Source organism: Chinchilla lanigera, unplaced genomic scaffold (assembly GCF_000276665.1).
Source record: "Chinchilla lanigera isolate Chin_1 unplaced genomic scaffold, ChiLan1.0 scaffold00002, whole genome shotgun sequence".
Classification (NCBI taxonomy): domain Eukaryota; kingdom Metazoa; phylum Chordata; class Mammalia; order Rodentia; family Chinchillidae; genus Chinchilla; species Chinchilla lanigera.
Window position 1 is genome coordinate 43,860,083 of NW_004955403.1, and position 27,069 is coordinate 43,887,151.

General features: G+C 43.6%; 1 protein-coding gene across 1 annotated transcript; it reads left to right on the forward strand.

Moving 5' to 3' along the window:
* The first annotated feature begins 728 nt into the window (after positions 1-728).
* Atp6v1b2 (ATPase, H+ transporting, lysosomal 56/58kDa, V1 subunit B2) lies at positions 729-26,316 on the forward strand. The gene is made up of 14 exons (XM_005373627.2): positions 729-910; positions 9,596-9,651; positions 14,943-15,041; positions 15,394-15,487; positions 15,596-15,673; positions 16,181-16,320; positions 16,628-16,729; positions 17,045-17,142; positions 17,758-17,881; positions 19,855-20,005; positions 21,398-21,480; positions 22,098-22,202; positions 22,970-23,099; positions 24,982-26,316. Exons 1-14 carry the CDS (start codon positions 775-777, stop codon positions 25,119-25,121), a joined length of 1,536 nt encoding a protein of 511 aa, XP_005373684.2. The 5' UTR covers positions 729-774; the 3' UTR covers positions 25,122-26,316.
* The last annotated feature ends 753 nt before the right edge of the window (positions 26,317-27,069 follow it).

Below are 27,069 nucleotides of genomic sequence, written 5' to 3' on the forward strand. Positions count from 1 at the left end.
ATCTCGGTGACGCCCAAATTCCTTCTTGGAAATTTAACAGACCCGGAGAACAGAATAGTTTTTCTTCTCTTCCCCTAACACCAGCAAAGTTTCTCCTTCCTTTCTCTGTTCTCTCGTAAAGACCACCACAATCAGTCCACCCGCTCCATCAGGCCGGGGCTACCATCTTCCACGGCCAGCCAGTCACTCCCTCAGACAGCTTTCAGATCTGCTCCTATTTGTCTTTCACCCGGCTATCCACAGCTTAGAATAGGCCAGTACGTTTGCAGAATGGACACTTGCGTGAACGAACTGGGTAGGAAGGCTGCAAAGTCAAGCGATGTCTTTATATTTCCTCTGATTTTCTAGGAGGTTTCCATAGCTTGAGTCTTCTGTAATCCAAGTTACAGAAGAGAGGCTGCTCTAAAATGGTCATCAGCTAACCCTTTCTTGTACGTGTTTGCCAACCTCTTCCTGCCCTCTCGTCGAAAGGCCTTTCTTCTCGCTTATCCGTTTTCTCAATCCCGCCTTTCTCTGTGCCTTTCTTCCGCTTCCCTTTTCTTTCCTCCTAGCCGAGCGCCCTCCCTCCCAGCACGCTGGTCAGCTCCTCTCTCCTGCGCTCTAAGCTCCGCCCCCACGGAGTCTAGTCACGAGGCGGGGGCGGGGCGCCAGCAGAGGGCGGGGCCAGGCCGAGGATCCGCAGCGCGCATGGGCGGAGCCAGGTGCGCGGGCCGCCTTGGTATATCTGCGCCTGCGCGGGGCTGCTGCGGGGCCAGTCGGGAGAGAGGAGACAAGATGGCGCTGCGGGCGATGCGGGGGATGGTGAACGGGGCCGCACCCGAGCTGCCCATGCCCACCAGTGGGTCCGTGGCGGGAGCTCGGGAGCAGGCACTGGCAGTCAGCAGGAACTACCTCTCCCAGCCTCGGCTCAGTGAGTATCAAGAAGCAAGACTTACCCTGTGTTTGCCTTCCAGCCTAGCCTTTGGTCCCACTCACCTGTTTAGCCAGCGAGTAAGGAGTGGTATTTATTTTTCCCTGCTGCGTTCCCACCTCCCCCACCCAGGACCCGTAAGTGCCTCTGTAGGAGATTTGCTTGTTGCATTTCCGCGACACAGATGGGCGGAGGGCGAGAGCGCCGACGGGGAACTTTGCTGGGGTCGGTGGGCTCGTGGCTGCGGCCCCATCTTCTCCTTCCCTGGGCTGGAGCAATCCCACGCACTTGCCTGCCGCACAGGGTCTCTTCCTGGCCCTCGGACCTTACTCTTCTGACCTCGTTTGAATGCCTTGGAGTCCAGCTGCCGCTGTTCCCACCCCTCTGGCAGCTGAGGACCCGGGGGTGGGGGCGGAGAGCCCCTGACCAGCGCGGACCTTCGGTGACATCGCTGGCGTGCGCTGGCCCTTCGTGGCTGCAGATCAGGCCCCTGCTGCAGGGGGATGGGGCTTGTTGGGCGGAGGGGCTGCTTCCCAGGAGGACACTTAGTTATCAGAGAACCTTAGAACTGAAAAGTACCCTACGAGTCATGCAGTCCAGCCCTCTCATTTTACAAGTGAGAAGCCGGAAGGTTCTGGGGAGGCTAGGACTTAAGGCTTCAGGCATCTAACTATTGGCAGAACAGGAACTAAAAATCCTTGATTTCTTAATTCTCCCCAGACATTTTTTTTTCCTGCCATTGCTTCTTCATTTACTGACCAGTTAACCAGTGTGGGTTGAGTGCAAGGTTCTTTGGGAAAGCCAAGCACCTTTGCCCATCTGTAGCATACATACTTAGGCTTGTTTAGGTGTTACGAGTATCAAAGGACATAATAAACTGCTATGTTTAAGAAGATAGTTCAGCAGCTCCAGAAGAAATGGTTCTTACTAAAATTACAGTTGGGTAGCGTCAAACCTCTTGACAGCTTCCTTAGGGACTGGGCATGATCTCTGGAAATAAAATTTTGTTAAAAAAAAACTTAAAAAGTGCCTGCTGTTTTCCCAGGTAGTGAGACAGAATTTGCACTGGTTAATTGCCAGCCTGCCTGTTTGTGGGTGGCTCATTGGTTAAAAAGAATCTCACATGAAAGGTTTTAGTGGGGCAGTCTAGAGCCTGACTAATCCCATCCTGATCTGTCAGCTGGGTCATGTGACAGCACTGCAGCGTGAGGAAGAAGGAAAACACATTCAGTGGAGATTGCTGAGATGCGCCTTTTACATTGGGAATTGCTTGACTTAGAGAATGCCTGGTGGGGGAGGGGGATTGTTACCAGCTGAAGTAAATGTTTAGCAGATTGACAGATACCACGCTCTTATATAACCCGAGGCAGTACATTTATTCCTAAGAATTACAGGTTTTCTTTTATTACTTGCATGTGTATGCTTTGCCTTGGGCAGAAGAGGTACACACATTAGTGGTGCCAGTAGAAAAAGGTTTTAAGGGTACAATAGTTTTCATGTAATTCATCACTCATTGTCAGAACAAAGGTAATCATATTGTTTTAAAGAGTACTCAAGGCTGTAAACTGTTTAGGGAGATTCTGTGATTCTTCCACATTCTATGTGTGTTTAACCAAGTGGCCGAATCCTCTCCAGATACAGTTCCTGCCGACAAAGCCGTTGGAGCATAAGGCTTAAAATGCAATCCTAGAGATCAGGGATCCTCTGTGTATCCCCAGCACCTTGCACAGTGCCTGACACAGAAGATGTCCTAAAACTTTAAAAAGTGTAACTTGCATTTAAACCCCTTGTACTGATGGTTTAATAGGGAGTTGGGTTGTTTTTGGTTTTTTTGAGACAGGGTCTTACGTAGTCAAAGCTGGCCTTCAACTCAGTATGTAGACCAGGATGGTCTTGAACTTGCTGCAAAACTCCAGCCTCAGCCTCCCGAGTGCTGAGATTACAGGCATGTACCACCATGCCCTGCAAAGTGGGTAGACTTTTAATACAGATGGAATCAATAGAGAGTTAGAATACCAGATTAAATTGTGCATTATTCAAAAAAGCCTAAGTAATGTGATACATAGGCTAACAACTAATTGCATTTTAATATCATCTTTTTCCTATTATGCTACTTTGTTGGTTCTAGTTAACAGTTTTACATGCTTCTGAGCCAGCCATGGAGGCACATGCCTATAACCCTAGGACTCAGGATAACCCTAGCACTCGGAAAGCTGAGACAGGAGGATCGCCTGAGTCTAAGAACAGTCTGGTCTACTTAGCAAGGCCCTGTCTCAAAAAACCGAAAAATAAATAAATAAAATTTTAAAACAAACACGTCTAGTAAATATTGATTAACATCTTAATTTTTGTAATTAAAAATTGATGATACCATCAAAGTTCAAGTAATTATAGTTATTTAATGTGTGGTTTGGAATGAAGGGATGAAGTAATTTTGGCAGCCCCACTGTACAAATTAAACCCTGTTTAAAAACAACTTTGGGATTATAGGTCCATTAAAGAGAAATGGAAAGTAAAATACTCAGCTTGAAATTAGTAATCCTGAACGCTAGTTGAATGTCTAAAAACACGGGGAAGGAAAACTTGCTTTCTTTTTAAACCTTGACTGAGGTTTGGAAATAACAGAGCTTTTGAGTGCTCAATACTTTTAAATTCAATGTTCTCCATTTTTCTTGAGACCCTAGACCAGTGATGGTGAACCTAAGTTTCTTACATCTTAAGGGAGAAGTAGTCCTAAGAAAAGTCAGTGAGGAGTCTTCGACTGGCCATTGCTCAGGCTTATGTCTCTACTCTTCTTGTGCAAGAGAAGGTGATTGCTCTGAGTTTTTGTTTTGTTCGTAAGGCGGAGAGCTTCCAGGCCTAGGAGTCTTATTGTGCAACAACTGTTGAATTTTTTTCTTTGACTATGTCACAATCACTAAGGACAGTAACAGTGTTGAACAGTCTTTTATCCTGCAGGAGGCAGAGGGTGTGATGTGAAAAAATATGTGGTCTGCAGAATCTTTGTACATAGGGTTTTTTTTAAAAAAAATGTAACTCCATAAATATTTATTGCCTGCTCTGGTTCAAAGCTGAAGATGTGGCCTTTGGTTGTAAATGTGTAGAGTATATAATGTAAGCATGTATTTACTGTGTTGTTAGCATTCTGATCGTCCTCCCATGCCCTCCTGTGGAGGACCACTTGGATGGCTCTCCTGGAAAGAAGAGCAATTATATCTCCATTTTGGCTAAACCTGGCCTTATTTCCAAGTATTGATACAATATAGAGCTGCTTGGACTTTTCCTTATCTCAGTTGGCTTGAAGCAATGCAAATCCATCTAGCAGAGGTGCTAATGTATACTTTTTAAAGCAAGCTGGGGGCTGGGGATTTAGCTCAGAGGCAAAAGCGCCTGCCTGGCAAGCGCAAGGTCCGTGAGTTCGGTTCCCAGTACCGGAGAAAAAAAACCAAAAACCAAAAAAAAATAAAATAAAATAAAGCAAGCTGCCAGTGTTGCCCTGCCCTGTAGCTCCCAAGAAGCATGTGTGAATGTGAGGGAAGGGAGAGCTGTGTTCCAGGCTGTCAGCTGGGAGCGGGAGCCTCCACAAGATGAAAGGCTAAGACTTCCCAGGGCATGAAAGATCACACATCAGAGCTGAAGCACAGACCCCGAAACATTAGATACTACCTTGAATTGTGTTATGCAGATTACTCCGTCTGCATATCCTTCTGTCTGCACGCTGCAGAGGTGATTTCAGGCCTCCTACCTACCTGGCCCGGCTCATGGCACTCATGTGCTTCCTGCCCCTCTCACAGTCATTCATCCCCAAGCCACTCCCCTCTTCACCAATTAATAAAACCTGGTTCAGCCCCGGGTAGGAGCCTTTGTTACAGTTAGCCCTCACCGGAGCTGAAGTGAGAACACCCCGCGCTCCCCACAACTACAGATATGCCTTAGTGTCTTCACTCTCACCATGCATTGCACTGGAAGTGGTAGATTGGAATTAACTCGCTAGAATTCCAATGAGTTTCCCTTGGGATTGCAAATATAAACTTCCTGGACCACAATAAGACCAGGAAAAGCTTTTATACCCACCTTTGCATTGATGCTCTTGTGATGTTTTCAAGACAAGAGTGATTTTGATAAATAATTTGTGAATGGATTTCGGTTTTATAAGAACAACTTAGTATCTTCTACAGTGGAACTTCAAACTGTTATCTCTGCTTGGACTGTTAATGGTCACAGTGAGCGAGGCTGGATGCATATTGTGGAGGGGTAGCATTTGGTATCGTTTTTTTCTACTCCCATTCTTTGTACATAGTTTCATTACCATGAAAAAAGCTGTGATTTGTGTTTAAAATGTCTCCTAGTACTTATTTGTAGTCTAAGTGCTGGAACTGTATCATCTTCATAGTTTTAAATTATACTGAAGACTAATGTCAGAAGTGTTACAGGATCAGAGTACTAACCTTATAATTTAAAAAAAAAAAAACTGTTAGCCCTTTGATAACAAATTTCTTGGGCTTTAGTTTCCTTGTATGTAAAGTGAAAAGTGACATTATATCTGCTTTGCTTACCTTGCAAATTTTGGAAGCTAAACACTGTCTAAAAATGCTCTGTAAAAGCATGATACGCTTTCCAAATATATAACTTGGTAGTATTTTAACTTGGCTTGGGTTCTGAGATCTATTAGCTTCACTTTATATGTCAGTTTAATTTATGCTGAGCATGTTTCTCTTCTGATTTGTACACAAGCAGTGTGTTTTCTTGATTTTCAATGAGAGAAAACTGCTAGAGCATCTCTCAGTTCCATTCTGTAGGCTCCCCAGGAGCTGTGACTCCCCAGGAGAAAGACTGTTTTGCAGTAATCACAAAGTGTGGTCACAAGGGCTGTATTGCCTAGTCCATTAGATAGTAAAAATTACCTTTTTTTCTTTGTTTAAAAATTTAACTATTTTTCATAGCTAAAATTACAGTCATGAAATTATTTTGGGTCTTGTTGCCACATAATTCTTGCAGATAAGTGCTAAAATGTACCATATCACTAAAAGAAAAGGACAGACACCCACCACCACCACGCAGTTCAGTTTTAGAATTTGTCTGCAGTAGCATTAAAGAAGTGACTGGAGCCAGGCTGCAGGTTCATATCCTTGGACAAGTAAATTTCTCTGAGAATCATCTTCAGAAACTTTCAATAATAGTTTGTTGGTGTGTCTTAGTTACTTGTCTCTCGTTACTGGGACAAAATACCCAACACCCAAGATTAAAGAAGGAAAGGTTGATGTAGCTCACAATCTGTAGAGGTTTCAGTCTATAATCAGCTGGCTCTAAGGCACAGTGTCTTGGCTGAAGGGCAGTTGTTCCTTGTGGTGGAAGATACCAAAAGCAATGAGAGAGGAGGGGAGAGCAAACCTCTTTCTGTCCCTTATAGTGTACGCAAGGCTCCCCCACCCTAGGGCCCATGTAGCACTCACATTCATATTCCCAGCATTGGACCATGAATCAGTCACAAACTCTAGACTCATTTGACTCCCAAAAGCCTGGCCCCCATGGGGCTTTTGCGGGGGACATCCAGACACAAACCATAACAGTGTATTACAGAGATTCAATGAGAATTCTAACAAGCACTCGTTAGATGTATCTTGGTGGTACTGACGTTCATCAGTGAACTGTGAGAGTCACTTACTGACTTTAAAGGATATGTATTCCTTGTTGGAGATTTAGAGGAGACTCTTGGTGAGGTGGAAGCTTATCTTTGAAAAGTAGTGGAAGTCACCTCCGTTCACTGTTTCCAGGAAAAGCCATGACTAATGTTTCTTTCACTGGGTCATGTGTTTTACTGGTGACTGGCAAAACTTTGTAGTGTGGAATGAGCTTGAATTTTAAACTTGAGGTTCTGAAGCACAGTTGTAAATTAGAATTTCAAAGATACATCTTTTTGCAAAAGTAGAGAATTTTAAGAATTCAAAGGATTTTAATGATGCTATATTTTATTCAAGACAGAGTTTGTTATAAATTTGAAAACTGGATTTCCTTCCCTCTACCCCACACATTAACTCAAGGTTTGAAAAACCTTGTGATTCTATGGTTTTGAAAACTGCGTTTCAAGAAAACATGTTTCACAATGGGGCGTAGTACTACACTGCTACAGTCCTAGCTATCCAGGAGGCTGAGGGAGGAAGAGTGTAAGTTTGAGGCCAGCCTGGGGAGTGCTAGGAGGAGGGCTAGGGAAAAGACCCTGGATTCAGTCCCCAGTACACCCAGAGAAGGAGGGGGATGATGACAGCAGAATGTTTGGAGTCTTGAGAATCATGAATAAATATTTTAAATGTTGGAAGTATTTTTTTAACAGTGGTAGATTATTTTGAAATAATGGGAGGCACTTTCTTAACAGTGGAAGAAAATGGAGCAGATGGAGTCTTCCTGTAATCTTGAGGAGAATGATCCTTTTACATTACCATCCATTCAGGTAGCTTACTCTTTCAACTTGCAGTCTCCTTTTACCTAAAGTTTATGAACTGTCTGTGTGGGCCCCTATGGAGTCTATCAGAGTGACTGATACTTTCAGCACATGTTAGATGTCTGGATGCAAATGTCCTGTTACTGTTAGTGTTCAGGGCGGGACTCCTTGCCTGCTCTGTCCCGGCATTTGCACCAGGGCACTTGCTCTCTCCCGGTGTGGGGGGAATTGCATTTTTGAATTCCACAGCCTCTTAAGCAGACAGTGCGATTATTAAATGGTTTCCTCATTCTTAGCAGTTCATGTATTTATGCCAGGAAACTCTGTCCAAGCGCAATACAAGAACTTCAAAAATCAAACAAGTGAAAAATGCCTAAATTCTTCATTGGTTAACAGCTTTATAGAAATTGTTTCAGGCTTTGTAATACATTTTCTTCAAAAATTATAGTTTTTAAAGGTGTTTAGTTTATAGAATTTGTGAATTCTGAAGTCTGTTAGAATTACTCTTTCCCACTAATTCTTTTTTTTTAATACCTAGCACCATTACTCTTACCAAGAAGTTTTCCCTTCTAGACTTTGTCGTGGTGCAGAAAAATCCACATTTGAAATCCCAAGGGAAACTCATTGAAATTCTAGCAAGTTAATTCCAATCTATCACTTCCAGTATAACCCAGGGTGAGAATAAAGACATTAAGGCATATTTTAGGAACCAAGAGTGTCCTAAGTGCAGCTCGGGTGAGGGCTACCTGGAACAAAGGCTCCTACCTGGGGCTGAACCAGGTTTTATTAATTCATGAAGTGGAGAGTGGCTTGGGGATGAATGACTGTGAGAGGGGCAGGAAGCACATGAGTGCCCTGAGGTGGGCCAGGTAGGGAGGACGCCTGAAGTCACCTCTGCAAATGCAGAGAGAAGGATATGGAGAAGGAGTAATCTGCATAACACAATTCAAAGTAGTATCTACCGTTTTGGGGTCTGTGCTTCAGCTCTGATGTGTGATCTTTCATGCCCTGGGAAGTCTTAGCCTTTCATCTTGTGGAGGCTCCCGCTCCCAGCACAGTGATCCCAGCTGACAGCTTGGAGCTCAGGTCTCTCTTTCCTTACATTCGCACATGCTTCTTGGGAGCTACAGGGCAGGGTGACATTGACCTATCAACCTGCTTCAAAGAGTACACATTAGCACCTCTGCTAGATGGATTTGCATTGCTTAAAGACAATTGAGATAAGGAAAAGTCCTAGCCAGCTCTGTACATATCAATACTTGGAAATAAGGCCAGGTTTAGCCAAAATGGAGATAATTACTCTTTTCTTTTTTCTTTCTTTCTTTCTTTCTTTCTTTTTTTTTTTTAGTCTTTTTTTGAGACAGAGTCTTGCTATGTAGTTCAGACCAGCCTTCAGCTCATTTTGTAGCTCAGGCTTGTCTCGAACTGGCAAGGATCCTCCTGCCTCAGCCTCCCGAGTGCTGGAATTACAGGCATGTGCCACCACACCCAGCTTGCCCTTCTTTCCGGGAGAGTTATCAGGTGGTCCTCCACGGGGAAGAATGGCTACCATGGGGGATTTAGGTCATACCTTACAGAATAGACAAGCAGTATGTGTCTGTGCATACTATTCAGTGGCTAGCATCAGTTTCTTTAACGTGCCATGAAGTTACTGTTCCATACCTACCCACCCTTTTTCTTTTTAAAGAACATTTTTCTTAATTAACCCCTGGCCCTTTTCTTCCATTTCCTACAATCCTCCTTCACAAGCTCTTTTCCTATGATTTTTATGACACTGTTTAATCATGTCTTTTCCTTGCAGGCTACATTTTCTCATATTTTCACTGCCAGTTTTGTCACTTGTGCTTAAAGCTATTAAGATTCCCTTTCCCTTCCTCATCTTCTTAGCTGAATGCCATCTCTTCTATAAAGATCTTCCTTTTCTCCCCAAGATAAAAACTATATTCTGTTTGCTGTGCTCACAGGAACCTTCTCTGTACATACCTTATTCTCCTTCATGTGAGAGCAGAACTTGTAAAGGGAGGCAGCCTGGTTTCCTGTTCTCATGACTTAGAACATTCAAAATGGTTTCGGTTGGGTGCAGATGAACTATGAAAAGTTGTAAAGGCACGTTTTACCAATCCATTGAAAGTGTGCACAGCTGTTTGAGTGTTCCATGTGTTCACAGGTGTGATAGAGGCTTTTTGGAAACACCATACTTTCAGGCTGTTTGACTAAATGTGACTCTTTTCTGTGTTTTTTTCCAGCATATAAAACAGTATCCGGAGTCAACGGCCCATTAGTGATCTTGGATCATGTGAAGGTAATACTGCTCTGCTACAGTCCAGCTAGTTATTAGTTAAAAGCCTGGTATCACGGCCTGTCCACTGCATTATAAACTTTTTGTAACAACTTTTAAACCCGTCTGTGCCTGAATATCAGTGCTATACAGGAAACAAAAGTTTGAGACCAAAAGTCAAAAGACATGATTCCAGAACCAGATGTAGTGTAGGTTCTCCTATGGTTTGGAGCTCCTTGTCTGCAAGATTGGAGAAAAAAAATCCTACTTAACAGCTTTAAGAGGAAAACAGGAGTAATGGTTCCGTGTGTGTTTTATAACCCTCAGTACATTATGCAGGTAAATGGTATTTTATATCTTCTTGTAGACTGCTGTGTGTGTTATTTTTAATAGTATTTGTACTGTCTTTTCTACTACAGTTTAACCTCTTAAGTTACTTTTCTTAGAGAGTTGTTACTTTTCTTAGACAACTTGATACTGATATTAAAGTACTGAGTGTACAAGAACCAGTTGTCTGAGTAATGACTAACACCCCAAAGTATAGTTTATACTTAGTTTGTTGTAATAATTATAACACATTTTTAGCCTATATGTAAAAAAATCACACAAAAAAAAATAATTACAAACATTTGCTGTTATTTTAGAAAGCGAGGCATGGAATGTAGTTTATAATTAGATATCTTGGCCAAGCTTCCTGCCTGAGCTGTCCTGTCAGAATCTGCTTAGAGAAACTCATTTGTGTAATGCGCTTTCTAGAATAGTGACCCTGTGTGGTTGTTACTGGGCTGGGCCGGGGAGAAGCTAATGATGATGGGAGTATGTTTGGCCTGTGTCCACCCTGTCCCACCCCATCCCCCAAAACCAAGTGGGAAGCCGTCTTTTAAAAGGGTGAAGTGCCCAGTGAGTTTAGCTACTGACCACAGTTTCATACTGCCTGCAGATCCGTTAAAGCCTCAGTGTACCACACTCAGGTTGTATAAAAATGAACCCTCCACCGTTTTTGTTTTTTTTTTTTTTTTTTAAGAAAATATTTGGAAGTTTACACTGTATCTTTATCTTCCATGTCTTCTCTTCCCCCGCCCCCATATTCTTTGCTAAGTAAAAGTTTGGCCTTCTTTTGGATACAGGTCTCCCTAAGTTGGCCATGTAGGGCTTGAGCTCACCGTCCTTCAACTTCAGCCCCCCAAGTTGCCAAGATTCCACGCTGGGCAGCTTGGTTTGTGTGTTTAAAATACAGAATTTTTTGTATCAGTTTTACTGAGAAACCGCACCAAGTACTTAGGTTTGAGTTTTCTTTAGCTCTGAGCTCAGCACAGAAAATACCGTGGTGAGCACAGCGGGCCCTCCCTCGCTAAAGCGCATGGTGCAGCAGAGGAGACAGAGTGAAAATACCTAAGCATATAATAGTGTGTGGAGGGTAACTTAGGATGCTGTAAGAGACAGAAACTGGAAAGACTTGGAAAACGTTTCTGGGTTTTTTTGTAGGAGAAGGGGTGTACTACCTGAGATTGAACCCAGGGCTTCGTGCATGCTAGGCAAGCACTCTACCAGCAAGCTACAGATACTCCAGCCCTTTTTATTTCTTGAGATAGGGTCTCACTAAGCTGCCTTTAGGCTGGCCTTGAATTTGGCAATCCTATTGCTTCAGCCTCCCAAATAGATGAAATTATAGGCGTGCACCACCATAACTGGCTTGGAGAAGTAATTGTAAAAGCGCAAAAAAGGTTTATTGAATGTTACTTTGGGATATAGCTCTAGATGGGAAAAAGCTGGTAAATAAATTTTATGTTAAAAAAAAATTGACGTGTGTGGTAGTACATGCCTATAATCTCAGCACTCAGGAGGCTGAAGCAGGAGGACCTCCATGAGACTGGGGCCATCTGAGGCTACATAGTGAGATGAGACACTTGTCTTGCTGTCTCAAAAAAAAATAAAAATAAATAATTAATAGGTCTGTACTATAGATTTAAAGTAGTTTGTGTGTTGGGGAAGGTGTGTTGTTAGTTTTTGGCTTTTGTTTCTAATTACTATAAGCCATACACATAGGAACAAGGAACAGATAATTAAATTCTGTCCAGATAAAAAGAAGATGCATAGCTGCTGTCCAGCTCGTTGTACGAAGTAAGCATATCTTTGATTCCAGGACCAAAGGGTTGTGCAGGAACAGAAAAATATAGCTATTCTCACTTATTAGCATATATTCCAAAATTCTTAGTAAAATATACTTAGGTGTTAGATATTAGCAAAAATACCTATGCAGAAATCAATAACATTATGACAAAGTACTGTTTATCCCAGTAATTATAAAGATGATTTCACATTAGAAAATGTATCAGGATAATTCAACACATTCATGGATTAAACTAGAAAATGCTTATGCTTTTTTGAATAAATACTGAAAGAATATCTATTAAAATTGTTCATGTCATTTAACAAGGCGGGCTCTTAGAAAGCAAGGAATAGAGCACACTTAACCTTTGTATGAGTACCCACCACCACCTACAGCAGACGGCATGCTGAAGGGGGCTGCGGAAACATTCCTGTTTTAAATCCATGAGAAGCTCTTCTCTCTCCTGCTGTTCTTGGTATTTCATCGTGATGCCAGTGTGTCGGGTTTTTCTACACAGTAGTTGAGTTTTCTGCACACACACTACTGGGTGTCCCTCGGTTTGACTCAGTTCTCATGACTGCAGACCCCAGGCTGAGGGTTTGTCCCCTATCACCTGTCACTTCAGGTGCCAGTCACAAGTGACAGGTGTCTACAGTACCCACAGTCACTGTCTGACATGGCTGGAAGTTCAGGGTTTTCTTCTTCTCATTTTCCATAATTTACTAGAGTAGCTCACCAAACCCAAGAAAGCAATTTACTTCCTGCTTTTGCAGAGGGTACCTAAAGGACACAAACAGGTATCCACATGAAGAGAGATACAGGCTGAGTCCTGAAGGGTCCTCTGCACAGGAGCTTCTGTCTCCAGGGCACTGGGATGCGCCACCATCTCGGCATTTGGGTGCATTCTTGTTTACTAACTCCAAAGCTCGCTAAAAGCCCTTTAGTTAGGATTTTTATAGACTTCATTATATACACATTATCGGTCAAATTCTGGCCAGTAGTGATTAAGTCACACTGTGGTGCCTCTCCTCTCCTCTCCTCAGGACAGAGAATGGGGTGACAGTTCTAACTCTCTAATCAAAACTTGTTCCCCTGTGCCTGCAACCATTGCCTCCACTCTCCCAGTACCCTTCAGGGCTTTCCAAATGCCACCAAGGTACATGGGGGCAGTTGAAAGGGACTTGTTATGAATTATAAAAGATGCTTCTTTTACCTTTGCTATTCCTAGCACTTAGGCAATCACGGGAACTGTGGACTGAGGCTAAATACATCTTTCTTATATAGCATAGTGTCATATTCAGGAACAAAGTGGGAACGCTTATTGTTACCATGACTGTTATCTTTGTGCTTCACATGTATCAGTACTGTGGGGAAAAAGCTAGAGTAGAAAGGAATTGGAAAGGGAACAAATGTCTTCTGGGGAGCGGGTAGCAGGAATTGAACTCAGGACTTCGCAGCAAGTGCCGCTGAACTATATCCCTGGCTGTCATTGATTCTTGATGTGATAAATTTGCCATTGAATGGCTTGGGTCTGGCTAACTATTAGAAACAATGATATGGAAGAGAGTTTCGGGGTGCACGAGCCGTCTGCAGAAATCGGTAGCAGTCTCAATGCCTGAAGTGACTAATTACTTACAGAAAACTGTGAAATTTTGTTAGATCATAAAAGAAGACCCAGCACAAGTGGAGAGTCCATTTACTTTGAACGACCACACTTATTTTGAGTGAATGGACTCGAAATAGTAAAGGTGTTGAATCTCCTCAGGTTGGACGGTAGGAGGTAGTAAATCATGAGGGTTCAGTGCCGGAATAAACACATCAGTGGAACAAAATTAAGATCCCTAAAATGAGTATTCTGCATGTGTAGGATTTTCACCTGGTTAATTCGACATCATGAGGCCATAGAGAACACTTGTGCTGCTAGGCATGATGGCACACGCCTGTAGTCGCAGCACTTGGGAAGCCGAGGCGAGATCATTGTGACTCCGAGGCCAGCCTGGGCTACATAGTGAGTTCAAGGCCAATCTGAGCTATTAGGGAGACCCTGCCTCAGAAAGAAAGAGACAGGGAGTGAGGGAGGAAGGAAAACACTTGTGCTTGGCAGAATATTGTTGGGAGAATTTATTTCCCATGTGAAAAATAAAAATGAGAAAGATAAAATTAGATACCAAAAATAAATGCAGAAGTATTAAGGTTCAAAATGGAGCATAAGTCTATTAGTAAAAATAGACTCATGGAGCATTAGTCTACTTTTATGACTTCGGGTGGAAGGCTTTTCTTAAGATATAAGCACCATAAATCATAAAGGACAATAACTCATACAGTACCATAAACAAATTTAAAACATAAGAGACAGTCTTTACAAAAGGATTATTATCCAGAGTCAGTAAAAGTACAGATGAGTGAGAAAATACAAGATTGACAAAGATGAAGGGAAAGGTACTTAAACTAGTAGAAGGAAGGTACGTGAATGCAGTGCCTTTGCAGTATAATTTTGCATGTTGATCAATTAAGGTAAATGTTAACATGACAGTTTATGATGTTAAACATAAAGTCAGGTAAGAGAAGCAAGTTGCAAAATGACATAATTTAGCACATTGCCACTTAGTTAAATGAATGTGTGTTTTTATTTTTTTTATTCATTTTTTTTGGTCTTTTTTTGAGGCAGGGTCTCACTATGCAGTTCAGGCTGACCTTGAACCCACTTTGTAACCCAGGCTGGCCTCAAACTCACCATGATTCTTCTGCCTCGGCCTCCCAAGTGCTTGGATTTAAGGCGTGCACCACCACGCCCAGCTGAATGTGTATTTTCAGAGACGTATTTTTTTAATAACATTTTATCTTCCCATTACGTAGCATACAGGTGACCACATACAGAGGCCAGAAAGTAAGCATCAGTTCTGAGTGGCAGAAACATGGTATTTGTGATTTTTGTACCATTCTGTGGTCTTAGAATTTTAAAGCAGGCACACAGAGGAGAAACAGTAAGTGGAATTACCATGTCTTCAGAAGTTTAAGGCCCTTGTGCTGTGTTTGTAGTATGTGTATTAATAGTGTGTGTTGGGGGGACTTCTTGGCGTAAACCTGCATATGTAGGAGGGTAAGGGGATCACGCACGTAACGTGCTGTGGTAGAGCTGCCGTGTAGAGCCACTTGGGGAGCTTTTACACTGTTGGTTATTGATCCTTTGTCTCTTCCTGTGCAGTTTCCCAGATACTCGGAGATTGTCCACTTGACATTACCAGATGGCACAAAGCGAAGCGGGCAAGTTCTAGAAGTTAGTGGCTCCAAAGCAGTGGTTCAGGTGAGCATCAGCCTCCCCAGCGTGGCGGGTGAGCTGTCTCCTGACGTAAGGGGCACTGCATTCGTTTTCTGTAGTTACCATTACTTTAGAGGTTAATTATTGGCTTCAGGGGGAAAATACTGTTTTACATAGAGAAAATGAAATCACTTCACAAGAAGAGATGAAAAGCAGAATTCACCAATTATGGAAAGAAACCAAAATGGTAGTGGAGTCAGTTGTTCCTTTAAATTGTCTCTCCTGGTCCTACTTCTGACTTCGTGAGAAGAGATGAAGGACCAGACAGTAAGTTTCTGAAGCAAGTGCTCATCCTCTAAATTGCTTTCACTCTTCTGAGAATTTTCTCTTTTCATAGGTATTTGAAGGGACTTCAGGTATAGATGCCAAGAAAACATCGTGTGAGTTTACTGGAGATATCCTTCGAACACCAGTGTCCGAGGATATGCTTGGTAAGTGGACGTTATTATTATTAATTCTAAGCTGAGATCTTTTGCCTTTGAAATACATTTCCATAAAATCTAGGCTCTATTCTGTGCTCTCTTGTCACTGTTTCTCAGGTCGTGTATTCAATGGATCAGGAAAACCCATTGACAGGGGTCCTGCTGTGCTGGCGGAAGACTTCCTTGACATCATGGGTAAGAACAGTGAATTAGATTTCTGCGCTTAGAGGGAAATGGCGTCTCTTGTACATTTGCCAGATAGGGTGCTTTTTAGAGCATTCTTAAATGTATAACCGGTGTTCTCTGTAGCTTATAAATTATATAATTATCTTTTAACTCAATAAATTTTTCCTAGAAAATACCTTAAAATTTTGAGTAATATCTTCAGGTACTATAAGGTATTACTAGGGCAGATTAGAATGTTTAAGGTAAAACTATGGCTCTGAAATTAGTATTTCTCTTTTATTTGCTGCAACTTTTATTTCATTTTAGGGACTTGAGTTGTATTACATTTTGTTTTGTGAGTTTGTAAAGGGTCGAAGGAGAAAATTTTCAAGTTTCAAATTTAAAAAAATAACCTGTGTTTGGGATAGAGAGAAAATCTTTCTGTAGTTTGGGTCTTCTTATAACTTGGTTTGATTTCTACTTCATTCATGAGTAGTATGCAGAAATAGTAAAGATCCCCTTTTGGAAATGCATTAGGTCAGCCAATCAATCCTCAGTGTCGAATCTACCCAGAGGAAATGATTCAGACGGGCATTTCTGCCATAGATGGCATGAACAGTATCGCTCGGGGACAGAAAATTCCAATCTTCTCCGCTGCAGGGTTACCACACAATGAGGTGAGAACTAAAGTCTGTTTGGTGTGAACTCCCGATGCATCACTGTTACCGAGAAACCAAATAAACACAGTACCCAGTGCTGTTGTTTATGTAACCCAGGTACATTGAGTCCTTACCCGTACACAGCTGTGTTCTTGCTTACATTTCTGTATCTTTGCAAAAGTTACAAAGTACATAGCTTTGCTTAGTATGTCCTCTAATATATCCTTTCATTGAGAGTTACAGTTTTTAAAGGCTTAAGATAAAAGTTGTTTTGTTCTAGAAATGTTACTTCAGATATCCACTCAGTTCTTTTAATCCTCTTCAGATTGCAGCTCAAATCTGTCGCCAGGCTGGTTTGGTAAAGAAATCCAAAGATGTGGTGGATTACAGCGAGGAGAACTTTGCGATTGTATTTGCTGCTATGGGTGTAAGTATAAAGTCTGTTGGAGTATGATCCGTAGAATTAATAGCTTATTTTATTACTGCGGCATAGTAAACTACACATACATTATAGTTGACTTAATCTCTAAAAGAAGTTGCAGCTTTGCATTTTGACCAAACTGAGGATTAACATTTAACATTTTCTTCAAACTTGATAATATTCATTGTGCCAAAGCAGGCTCTTTACTCGGAGCCTGGCTTTGGGAAAAATTTGCGGATACTTGAAGTTGTAAAAGAAGGAACAATTAGACCCGTAGTTTAGCCTTCCTCCCCCGGCACTGATGAAGTCCTTGCTGTTTAGGTAAACATGGAAACTGCCCGGTTCTTCAAATCTGACTTTGAAGAAAATGGCTCAATGGACAATGTCTGCCTCTTTTTGAACTTGGCTAATGACCCAACGTAAGTAAAGAGAACTGTTTCTTTCTGTTCACCCAGGCTTGAGGGTCAAAGTATTACCGAAGGCTGGGGTGCTACCTATGTATAATGTTATAATGAAAGCCTGTGGACTTCGGTGTGACGTAAACCTGTACTTAAATTTCAGCCCTGTTTCTTGAAAATTATTTGGCCTTGGGCAAATTAGACACTGAAGCTTATAAAATGTGGTAAATAATACTTGTCTCACTGGCTTATTTTGAATATTAAATGGGATCTCACTTACACATATATACGGTGTTTAAGTATGTATTTCCATATAACTGATGTTTGCTAAGTTACGTTTTCCTTATCTGAAAGGTCTGGCTTTCATTTCTCTACGCCCTTCTCTCCTCACCAGTACCTCAGTTTTGAAAAACTACATACTTCTGAGAAATCATGGGGCATTTATAAAATGATCAGTTTATAGCAATAAGTAATTCTTACTATGTAAATACAGAACAACTGCCTTATTTGAGGGTTTTTCAAATAACAGTTGCTCTACTCTCAATTTATTAAAAATATTAAAAGGGAAACTATTATTTCCAGACTTGATTTTTTTTGGTTTTGGTCTGAAAAACCCGGGACTTGGTTTCCTTTCAGTATTGAGCGGATTATCACCCCGCGCCTGGCTCTGACCACAGCCGAGTTCCTGGCGTACCAGTGCGAGAAGCATGTGCTGGTGATCCTGACGGACATGAGTTCCTACGCCGAAGCTCTTCGAGAGGTAACTTTGGCTTTCTGGGGATTTTTCTCAATTAAACAACGTGGGCTAATTTTCAGGGTTATTTAGACTCTTTATAAGTTTCCAGTTTTCTTTAATCATGTTTTTAAGTTTATTGTTCATTTATTAGCAAGATACCTTAATTAATCCAGAGGAAAATGCAACTTCTTTTCTGTTAACTTGGTGGAAATGTCAGAGGACGAGATTAACATTATTAGGCTGCTTGTTACACAGGCTCCTTAGACTAAAAGCAGACTGTGGCGGGAAGTAAGTGGCCAGCCCTTCCCTCACTCTCCGGGAGGGTCTGTCTTTCATTGTGGTAGTGGTGGTGGTGGTGTTTGAGACAAGGTTTCCCTGTGTAGTTCAACCTGGCCTTGAACTCACTGCGTGGCCTAGGCTGGCGTCAGAGTCACAACGATCCTCCTGCCTCAGCTTCCGAGTGCTGAGATTACAGGTGTGTGTCAGCACACCTGGCTGTCCCGGGAGGCTCTGTTTCGTCTGCACTGTCAATTTTTAGCCTGTTTTGGAATTCTGTTTTTAGTGATGGTGATGTTGGGAGAGTGCCGAATACTAACCACTAGACCACCAGGGAGCGTCATGGCGATGTTGGAATCAGTAGTTTGGCCTGGTTCTCTTGGGAACATCTTCCTGCACAAGCCCAAGTGCTCATTGCAGAGCACTGAAGGCCCTTGCCGCCCAGAAGTTTTGGGGTGTTTGTTCTAATCAAGTCACTGAAAGTTTGTAGTAAATTTTTCTTTTAAGCATGTAAAAGGAAAAAAATCTTATGAAAAAGCACATTCATATATAAACACCTAGCTGCTTCAAATCCCCTAAGAGCATAGCCCCACCTCATTCTGTTACAGTGTTTTAGGCTAACTGGTGATAGACTACTATTCTCCGAGCCATAATAGACCAGCACTTGTGTAAAATACAACAGAAGTGAGCTACTAAGAAGGGAAAAAAATTTTTGAAGGATGTATCATTTTTAAACCCAGATTTTTTCTTACTATTCAACGAACAAATGTACTGTGCTCAGTGGCAGTGAGAGTGTCTCCCTGCTTATCTCTTTCTGTGTTGTCTCATTGCACGGTTGTAACTACTGTCCGTAGACTAGACTTGGAGTTGTGCTCCCGGAGTGCGCTATGTACACGGCGATGCTTAGGTCCATGACAGCGAGCCTTTCAGAGAGCGCCCAGACTGCAGCCCAAACCCACGCATTCATCACACAGTGTCACCACTGCAGCGGAACCTGAATGCGGAGGGTTAGTGTAAAAAATACGGCACACAGTAACATCTTTTGTCCTAAAAGCATACGCGTGCCACAGGTGTGCCGCCACTGCTTCAGGTTCCTGGTGATTGTAGGTGGGCGTGCGTGCGCTCCAGGACGCGTGTCTCTAAGGACGCCCGTTTATTGCTGCTCTTACTTTGTGCTGTTGAGTAGACCCCTGGTGTGATCTGAGAAACTCACCAATGTGTGGCCTTGATTCCAGCGGTAGATTGGGGATCACGACCTTCCTTGGGTGGTTGTGAGGATTAGGTTCAGTGGCGAGTATGAGAGGGAACCGGGGTTCCTGGTACACGTTCCCTCCCCGTTTGTGTTTGGCGTTGTGTCGTACCAGTGCGGCTCATTTCTTTCACAGCTTGAAATAAGTCTTACAAACAGGATATTCTCTCAGTTTTAGAATTAATTTTTTGTTGTTTATAAAATTGCAAGCGGATTTTTTTCCAGTATGCCATTTGAAGATTTATGTTACGGCAGCAAAAAAAAAAATGTGTTTTCAATTGTCAGATTTTTACCACAGAGAATTTGAATTTATATTTGTTATGAGTTTTTCTAAATCATCACTTTAAGATAGTATCTAAAATGAAAGGATGGGATTTTGAACTTTATAGTTGGCATGTCAAAAAACATGTGTTCTAGCCTAGCTTTGCATTCTGATTTCTGGTATGTGCTGTTCTTCTTGACTGAACTGTAGGTTTCAGCAGCCAGAGAAGAGGTCCCTGGTCGACGCGGTTTCCCGGGCTACATGTATACGGATTTGGCCACGATATATGAACGTGCGGGCAGAGTGGAAGGTCGCAACGGCTCCATTACTCAGATCCCCATTCTCACCATGCCCAACGATGGTAAGGTTTGGGTCTTTAGATGCGAACAGAGCTACATACGGTAGGACTTTGATTGTGAAACAGGGTTACCACCTATCTACCTGTTTGAGTTTGAATTCCTTTGAAAGCTTGCCCTCTAAGAGTTTGCTTTAAGTAGTTAACTGTACATAGATAAATTTTTTCCTTTGAAAACTGTTCCTTGTGTAGACAAAAACAATTTTCCTTGTAATTTAAATTTTTACTTACTAAGTATTATTGAGTAGGTACATTTTGCAGGATATTGTTTCAGATGTAAGGATTGTTAAGAATGTATGGTCTATGTTTAGCACAAATTAGTCTGGTTGGGGACGTTGCCCCAGTAGTGTAAGATGGGCTACATTAAATGCCAGGTGCAGAGCGCAGACGGTAAAGGCCACAGCGCTTCAGAGACAGAACCATATGCTGGGGAGAAGCCTCTTCCTGTTACTTCTCCGTCTGGCCTGGCTGAGAGTGTGCTCAGCGTACCCCAGGGTCCGGCTGTTCCGCGTTCCTCTCCTGAATCTCTGTTCAGAGTGTCAGCTTGCTGTCCTAAGTTTTAAAAACACGATTCTACAAGGTATTTTCAGGTCTAGTGCTGTTTATAATTAATTGAGCATTGTCCTGAGTGCTTTGTCAGTACAATAGTCACTCCTTTGGTCCTCAGCGGCTTTGAGCAGGTGCTGTGGTCTGCACTACGAAGTAATCTGACCGATTCACAACCTAGGCAGCCTGAACGTGTCATTCATACTAACTGTTACGCTGCTGTGCCTCTGACATGAAAATGCATGTTCTGAAGGAGCAGCTGCAGAACTGCTTTATGTAATTAACAGCCGTGGAAATGTGTTGCTCTGTGTGACCTTTTTGATGGTTGCCTGAGTAGTGTTGTCTTACTTACCTGGCATTCCCATATTTTGCATAGTGAAATATCACATGCCCATCTGAGACAGTGTGTGGACTGTGAGTGTTCTGTCAGTGTATGCAAAGCTGGCAAATTTCTGTAAGGGAACTTTGTGTTTAAAATGGAGTTTTATTTAATATTTTTACGAGAAAGCACCTAACTAGGAGAGAGAGTGCTGTTTATGAATGTGGCCTGGTGACTTCGTGGTGCTAACGTGTCTGAGCTGCTGTAACCAAACAAATTAAAGGGGCTAATGCAATACTTACCAGGCACACGTGACTGCATACGTTCAAGTTCATTAAAATTAAACAAAATTTGAAATTAAGCTCCTCAGTTTTGTTGGCCACATCTCAAGTGTTCCACAGCCCAGACACAGCACTCGTGTCATCACGGAGGAGTCTGGTGAGGAGCACTTTTCCAGGTAACGCAGACTGGCTGCGTGTGGGCTCGGTTCTGAGAGGCCTGCGTAGTTGATGCTGTTCCTCCTCCTCCGGCAGACATCACTCACCCCATCCCTGACCTGACTGGGTACATCACAGAGGGCCAGATCTACGTGGACAGACAGCTGCACAACAGACAGGTATCTGACACGAGCGCAGCACTGTGAGGCTTACCACTTTATAATACCTTAAAGAGGGAGTCAGGTTTTCTGAAAGAATGTTCTGGGGTATTCTATTCCATAATGAATACAGTACCCCATTCTTGTTATGAATAGAAAAGCAAATTTTTGATAGTTCTATATCAAAAACTGGCATCAAAATCAACATTTAGGAGGAACAGTTGTTCCTCTTTTTATTTGTGTATGATTTTTCTCGAGTCAGAGTGTAAGAGACTGTTTAGACTTAATAACAAGCAGAAAAAAAAAAAAAAAAAAAAAAAAAATAACAAGCAGATGCTGAAAATTTATAATTTTTCCAAATAGTCTTGTACTCTCACAGATTTCACTTGTTTGGGTTTGATTCTCAAGAAACATTGCCAGGCGTGATGGCACACGTCTATAATCCCAGCACTTATGAAGCAAAAAAGAAATTTTACATTGTAAAGTGTTGGTACTACCATAAAAGATATTAGAACCATCCAGGAAACAAATGCAGTAGATTTATATAATTTTAAGGGTAGTAGTTCTGATTTCTTCTTTGTCCAGTAGAGCTTGCATTTTGTACTTACAGTTATTTTTTCCCTCCTGTTCCACCCAAGATTTATCCACCTATTAATGTACTGCCCTCCCTGTCACGGTTAATGAAGTCTGCGATCGGAGAAGGCATGACGAGAAAGGACCACGCGGACGTATCCAACCAGCTGGTATGTGTGTTCTCCTACGGTGCTGACGGAAACAGGGCTGCCTTCCTGCACTTGGTGCACCTGTCCCTCTTCTTCCTGTGTGTGCACTTTCTTTATCCCATCCAAGTAGAATTGTAATCTAGGATTTGTTTAAACTAAAGCAGACCTTTTCTCATAAGGATAGATGCTTATAATCAAGATTAAAACTACGAAGGTTGAAAACCGTGACCAGTTCTGTGAAAGTAAGTTGTAATTTCTAAAAAAAAAAAACATAAAGTTTTAATTTTTAGTAGTAATTATATTCTTGAAAGGATACTCTTAACGTATTTCTTGTTTAACGTATTAAGCAGTCACCAGAACACTGAAGGATATAGTCTTATATATTCTATAAAGTCTTTGATTTGTGTGCTCACATAAGATTGTCCACCAGACACAAAAATACTTTTGTCTGTAAAGTAGAAATGGTAACCTGTGCTACACAGATGTTTTTTGAGTGGAACTTTGAGTTAGATTTCTCCATGGTTTATGAATTCTGTTTTTCAGATGCTATAAACATAAGCTCGTTAGCATATTAAAGAAGAATATTTTCGTAGTGTCGCTAATGTCTGCATTGCTTTGCCTGAAGCCTTCTTACTGAGGGAGGATACTTCATAACGCAGTCCTGTGGCACTTCCGCAGGAGCTCTGTGGGAACTGTGCTGGTGCACTCCTGTGGTTTCTCAGGAAGGAGCCGCAGCAGTGCGTCTGTGTGCCCTGGACCTCTGTTCTCACCGCCCTCCTTCTCCTCAGTATGCGTGCTATGCTATCGGCAAGGATGTGCAGGCCATGAAAGCTGTGGTGGGAGAAGAAGCCCTTACCTCTGACGACCTTCTGTACTTGGAGTTTCTGCAGAAGTTTGAGAGGAACTTCATCAGTCAGGGTACGATGACCATTTCCTTTCAACATAAAGCTTCAGGTCATGTAATACCTCCTTCCCATCTGAGAGAACTTACGTTGGTCTCACTGCAATTTCCCTCTGATTAGAGAAGCTCTTCTAGCCACCTGCCGTGCCTTTGCCTTAACTCTGGGGCCTTTTCTGCTCTGTCTTCTAAACATCTTGAGAGGATCTTAACTACATTTCCAGCCCTTACTTCAAGACAGGGTCTCACTAAGTACCTGGGCTGGGTGACAGCTTGCAGTCCTCCTGCCTCAGCCTCCCAGAGTGATAGGATTGCAAGTGTGTGTCATAGTGCCCAACTTTAGCTGCATCTTATTTCTTCATTCTGCATTGCCAGCTCTCCTAAGAACTTCTCTGTAACAGTGTCCTTTGTTTTGGGGGACTTTCAGTGCCTCAGTTTTCATCTCATTTTGTTTCTTACCTGCTGTTCCTTAACTGCTAATATTCCAGGAAGGTCAGTCCCCTTTTATTTCTGTTTCTCCCCGCTGAACATTGGCTTCATTATGCCATGGACTCCGTGTTGCTCTGCATTATCCTCATCCTCTTGTAGGCCCCCACACCTCCACCTGCCTTAGGGATGCTGCTGTTACGATGCTGCCAACCCCTCAGTCTCAGGGGACCAGAACCAGAGTTCATCCCAGCTGACATGCGCCTGTCGGCATCGTGGTGGGCTCTGTCTGCTTTTGGCAAGGTCGCCGTCCTGGTTAACCCGGCCCGGGAACTGGGCTTCATTCTTAACCTGTGTTACTCCCCGGTGATGAGAGGCTCGCACGTCTTCAGATCCCGTCGTGCTCCCCCTTAAAGTACCCTGCCCTTCTTTGTTTTCACTCCTGTCCCAGTGTCGCAGGCTGGAGTTTCTCGGGCTCTGCCTGGCTCTGGGGTCAGCTGGGAGCTGTGCTGCGGTGCAGGTTCTGATTCTGCAGTGCTGTGGGGCTGGGGAGTCCGTGTGGACGAAGGGCCCTGGGGAGGAGGTGGCCGCCCGGGGACCATGCTGCGTGTTAAGGCCCCACTGTGGCTGGCAGCAGTGCCAGCTTCTTCAGCATCTTCCGGGACTCAAGGTCACCGCGCTGATTCCCTCCGTCCCCCTGCTAAAAGGGAGGGCTCCATCATCGCACGTGGGAGTTCCAGGCTCTGCTGCTTGCCCGCTGGCGCCTCCGTGACTGTTGCAGCAAGTGTCTGGCTCTGAGGTTGTGCCTCGGGTGGCGTGCTTGGGATTCGTGCGTTTTCTAATACCTTTTTCGTATGAAAGCCTCCAAAATATACATGATTACTGGGATTCTTTAATCGCACACACGGAGTGAAGTTCTCCAGGGAAAGAAACCCAGTCCAGCCACTCTTGATTCCTTGGTTGACGAGCGGATGAAATGTGAGTGCTGAGGGTGATTCTGTTATTGAAAATAACAACCTTGAAAACCGCTGACTCAGCACACATTCATTTGTTCGGTTGGCGCTTAAGGCTTTCTGAGCGTCTCTGCAAGTGTCCCTCACATCCAGCCCTGCGTTCTGAGTTGTTTTTTTCACACAGAATCTTATTTGCACTGTGCACGGATCCTACACAGTGGTAAGCAACAGTGGCTCAGCCCCCTCCCCCAACACACACACACACACACACACACACACACACACAAGCGCGCGCTCGCGCGGCCACCCACGCACTGTCTGTAGCCCCCGGGCTTCTCCCTCCTTTCTGCTTCCCTTCATACCTTCAGCTCCACATTCAGTCTCACCGAGTCTCGAGAGTCGGACGGGTTTCCTTTCTCGCGTTTTATGCCCGCAGTGCTTTCTATCACAGCAGAATAAACAGCTGAATAACACTGACAAGCTGGAGGTACTTTGCCATTAATTCAGTGCCCTTTCTTTTAAGGTCCTTACGAAAATCGCAGTGTCTATGAGACTTTGGACATTGGGTGGCAGCTGCTCCGAATCTTCCCCAAAGAAATGCTGAAGAGAATCCCTCAGAGCACCCTGAGTGAATTTTACCCTCGAGACTCCGCGAAGCATTAGTTGCTGCTGCTTCTGTGGTGCGACCCTCCCGCGAAACATTGGTTGTCTTGATTCCTTTGCACTCCTCCGTCCCCGCCTCTGTGGGAGCTCACTGTGTTACCCTGTAATTAAAAGCAGAGAGTAGGTAACATTGTGCCAGTGTTGCAGTGTCTAAACTAACAGACTTTAAAGCATCCTCACTCTGAGAAGCTGATCTTCAGTGCTTTGTTTAAAGTAGCTGCGGGGATGGAGGCGAAGTTTCTTATGGATGTATGTATTTGTACATAATGGTGTGGTCAGTTGCCTAATAATGTCTTAATTGTTTGGGTCTCTCAGGCCTTACCTCTCAGCCCCCTCTGAAGCTGAAATGCTGTAGGAAATTAAAGGCAGGTCTGGAAGAAGCACCTTTCACCAGGGCCCGGAGGCGCTGTCTTGAGCCTTGTCTGGGTTGTTGGTGTGCGCGTGGGTCTGCTGCGCTCCAAGCAGATGGCTTTCACTGTCCACGTGCTTTTTCCAGTGTAGTAAATAGCAGAGGGAGTTTCCTTTCCTCTCTCTGCCTGAAAAGGGTTCGGGGGTCCCTGTGTCCAGCCATTCTCCCTAGGAGATGCACAGACGGTGCAGCTCTGCGCAGCTGCCGTCCACCCTGCGGTGGTGGGACTCACCAAGCCTCAGGGTGTCCCTGCAGAGGCGCCGTGGCGTCTCCAGTAGAACCATTGCTTGGGAAGAGTTGGAATGTGACGAGAAAAGAGTGTGGCCCACGTCCTTCGTGCACGCTGACGTTCACAGCGCTTTCAGTGGCCCAGGCGTTCACCAGATGCTGAGGACGGAGAGGAGGGCAGAGCGCTCAGCTTTGTGGGTATTTCAGCTCTGTGAGGAGCCTGTGGAAAGTCCCCGGTCATTCCCGCCTGCCGACCCAGCTCTGCCTTTTCAGGGTGATCTTGTGGCACAAGTGGTAGCATTTCACTCCTTCCCGGCGTAGCCGAGCTATCTCCCGCGCAGTTCCACCGAGTCTGCCGTTCGGCCTCCTCGTGTTCCGTGTTACTCAGGTGCAGTGGCAGCCTCCCTGCTCCGTGCATCCCATCTCTCCAGTTGTGTAAAGTTCTTCACTTTTTTCTCCGAGGGCTTAGGGGTGGGGGGCATCAGCATGATTATATTTTAATGTAGAAAATGTGACATCTGGATATAAAATGAAAATAAATGTTAAATTAAAAAGTTACCTAAAGTGTCTCTGTATCTTCTAATCAGAAAAACAGCAGCAGCAAGCAAGTGGATGATGGGTCTCTTCAGCTCACCGTCTTGACCGAAGCAGCTGGTATTCTGGCCCCGGCCCTGGGTGATAGGGACCGGGCCTGTGTTCACAGCTTCGAGTCTTGCCGCCTGCCTTCCCAGATTCCAGCGATAGCTCTTTCCAGCAAACCGTAGTTGGTCCCCAGCTGAGTTCCCACGGTGGTTTCTAGTGTCTGTTCAGGACCTCTAGAGCCTATGCCCCAAATGGAGGAGAGGCCAGTAGAAAATGCAGATGTCCTTGCGTAGTCATGGGTGAAAGACAGGTCTGCTTCCGTGCCTTTTCAGGTTAGCGTAAGACCTGGGGATTTTGCTTGTAAAACTCCAGGTGCAGCGTGGTCTGCAGCGGCCCTCACAGTTGCGTGTTTTTATTTACAAACCGTTGTTAAGACAGATTTGCCGTTATTACTCTTACCTGATACTTGGGATAAGGAAGGTAAGTAGCACTCTTGCTAGTTGGCTGTTTATATTGTAGTGAGAATATTTTTAGGGAGCCTTTTTATACCAGTAATGACGCCTCATGGAAAAGCCAGTTCAAAAGGCAAGAATCTTCAAAGGTCAAGGTATCTAACAGACGGTTAAGCATTTATTGGTCACAGTTGACTGTTACTTCAGAGTGTGAGATGTCGAGTGAGCAGGGCTGAGGAGGGCGCTGCCGCAGACCCCTCATAAATGCCTCGGCGAG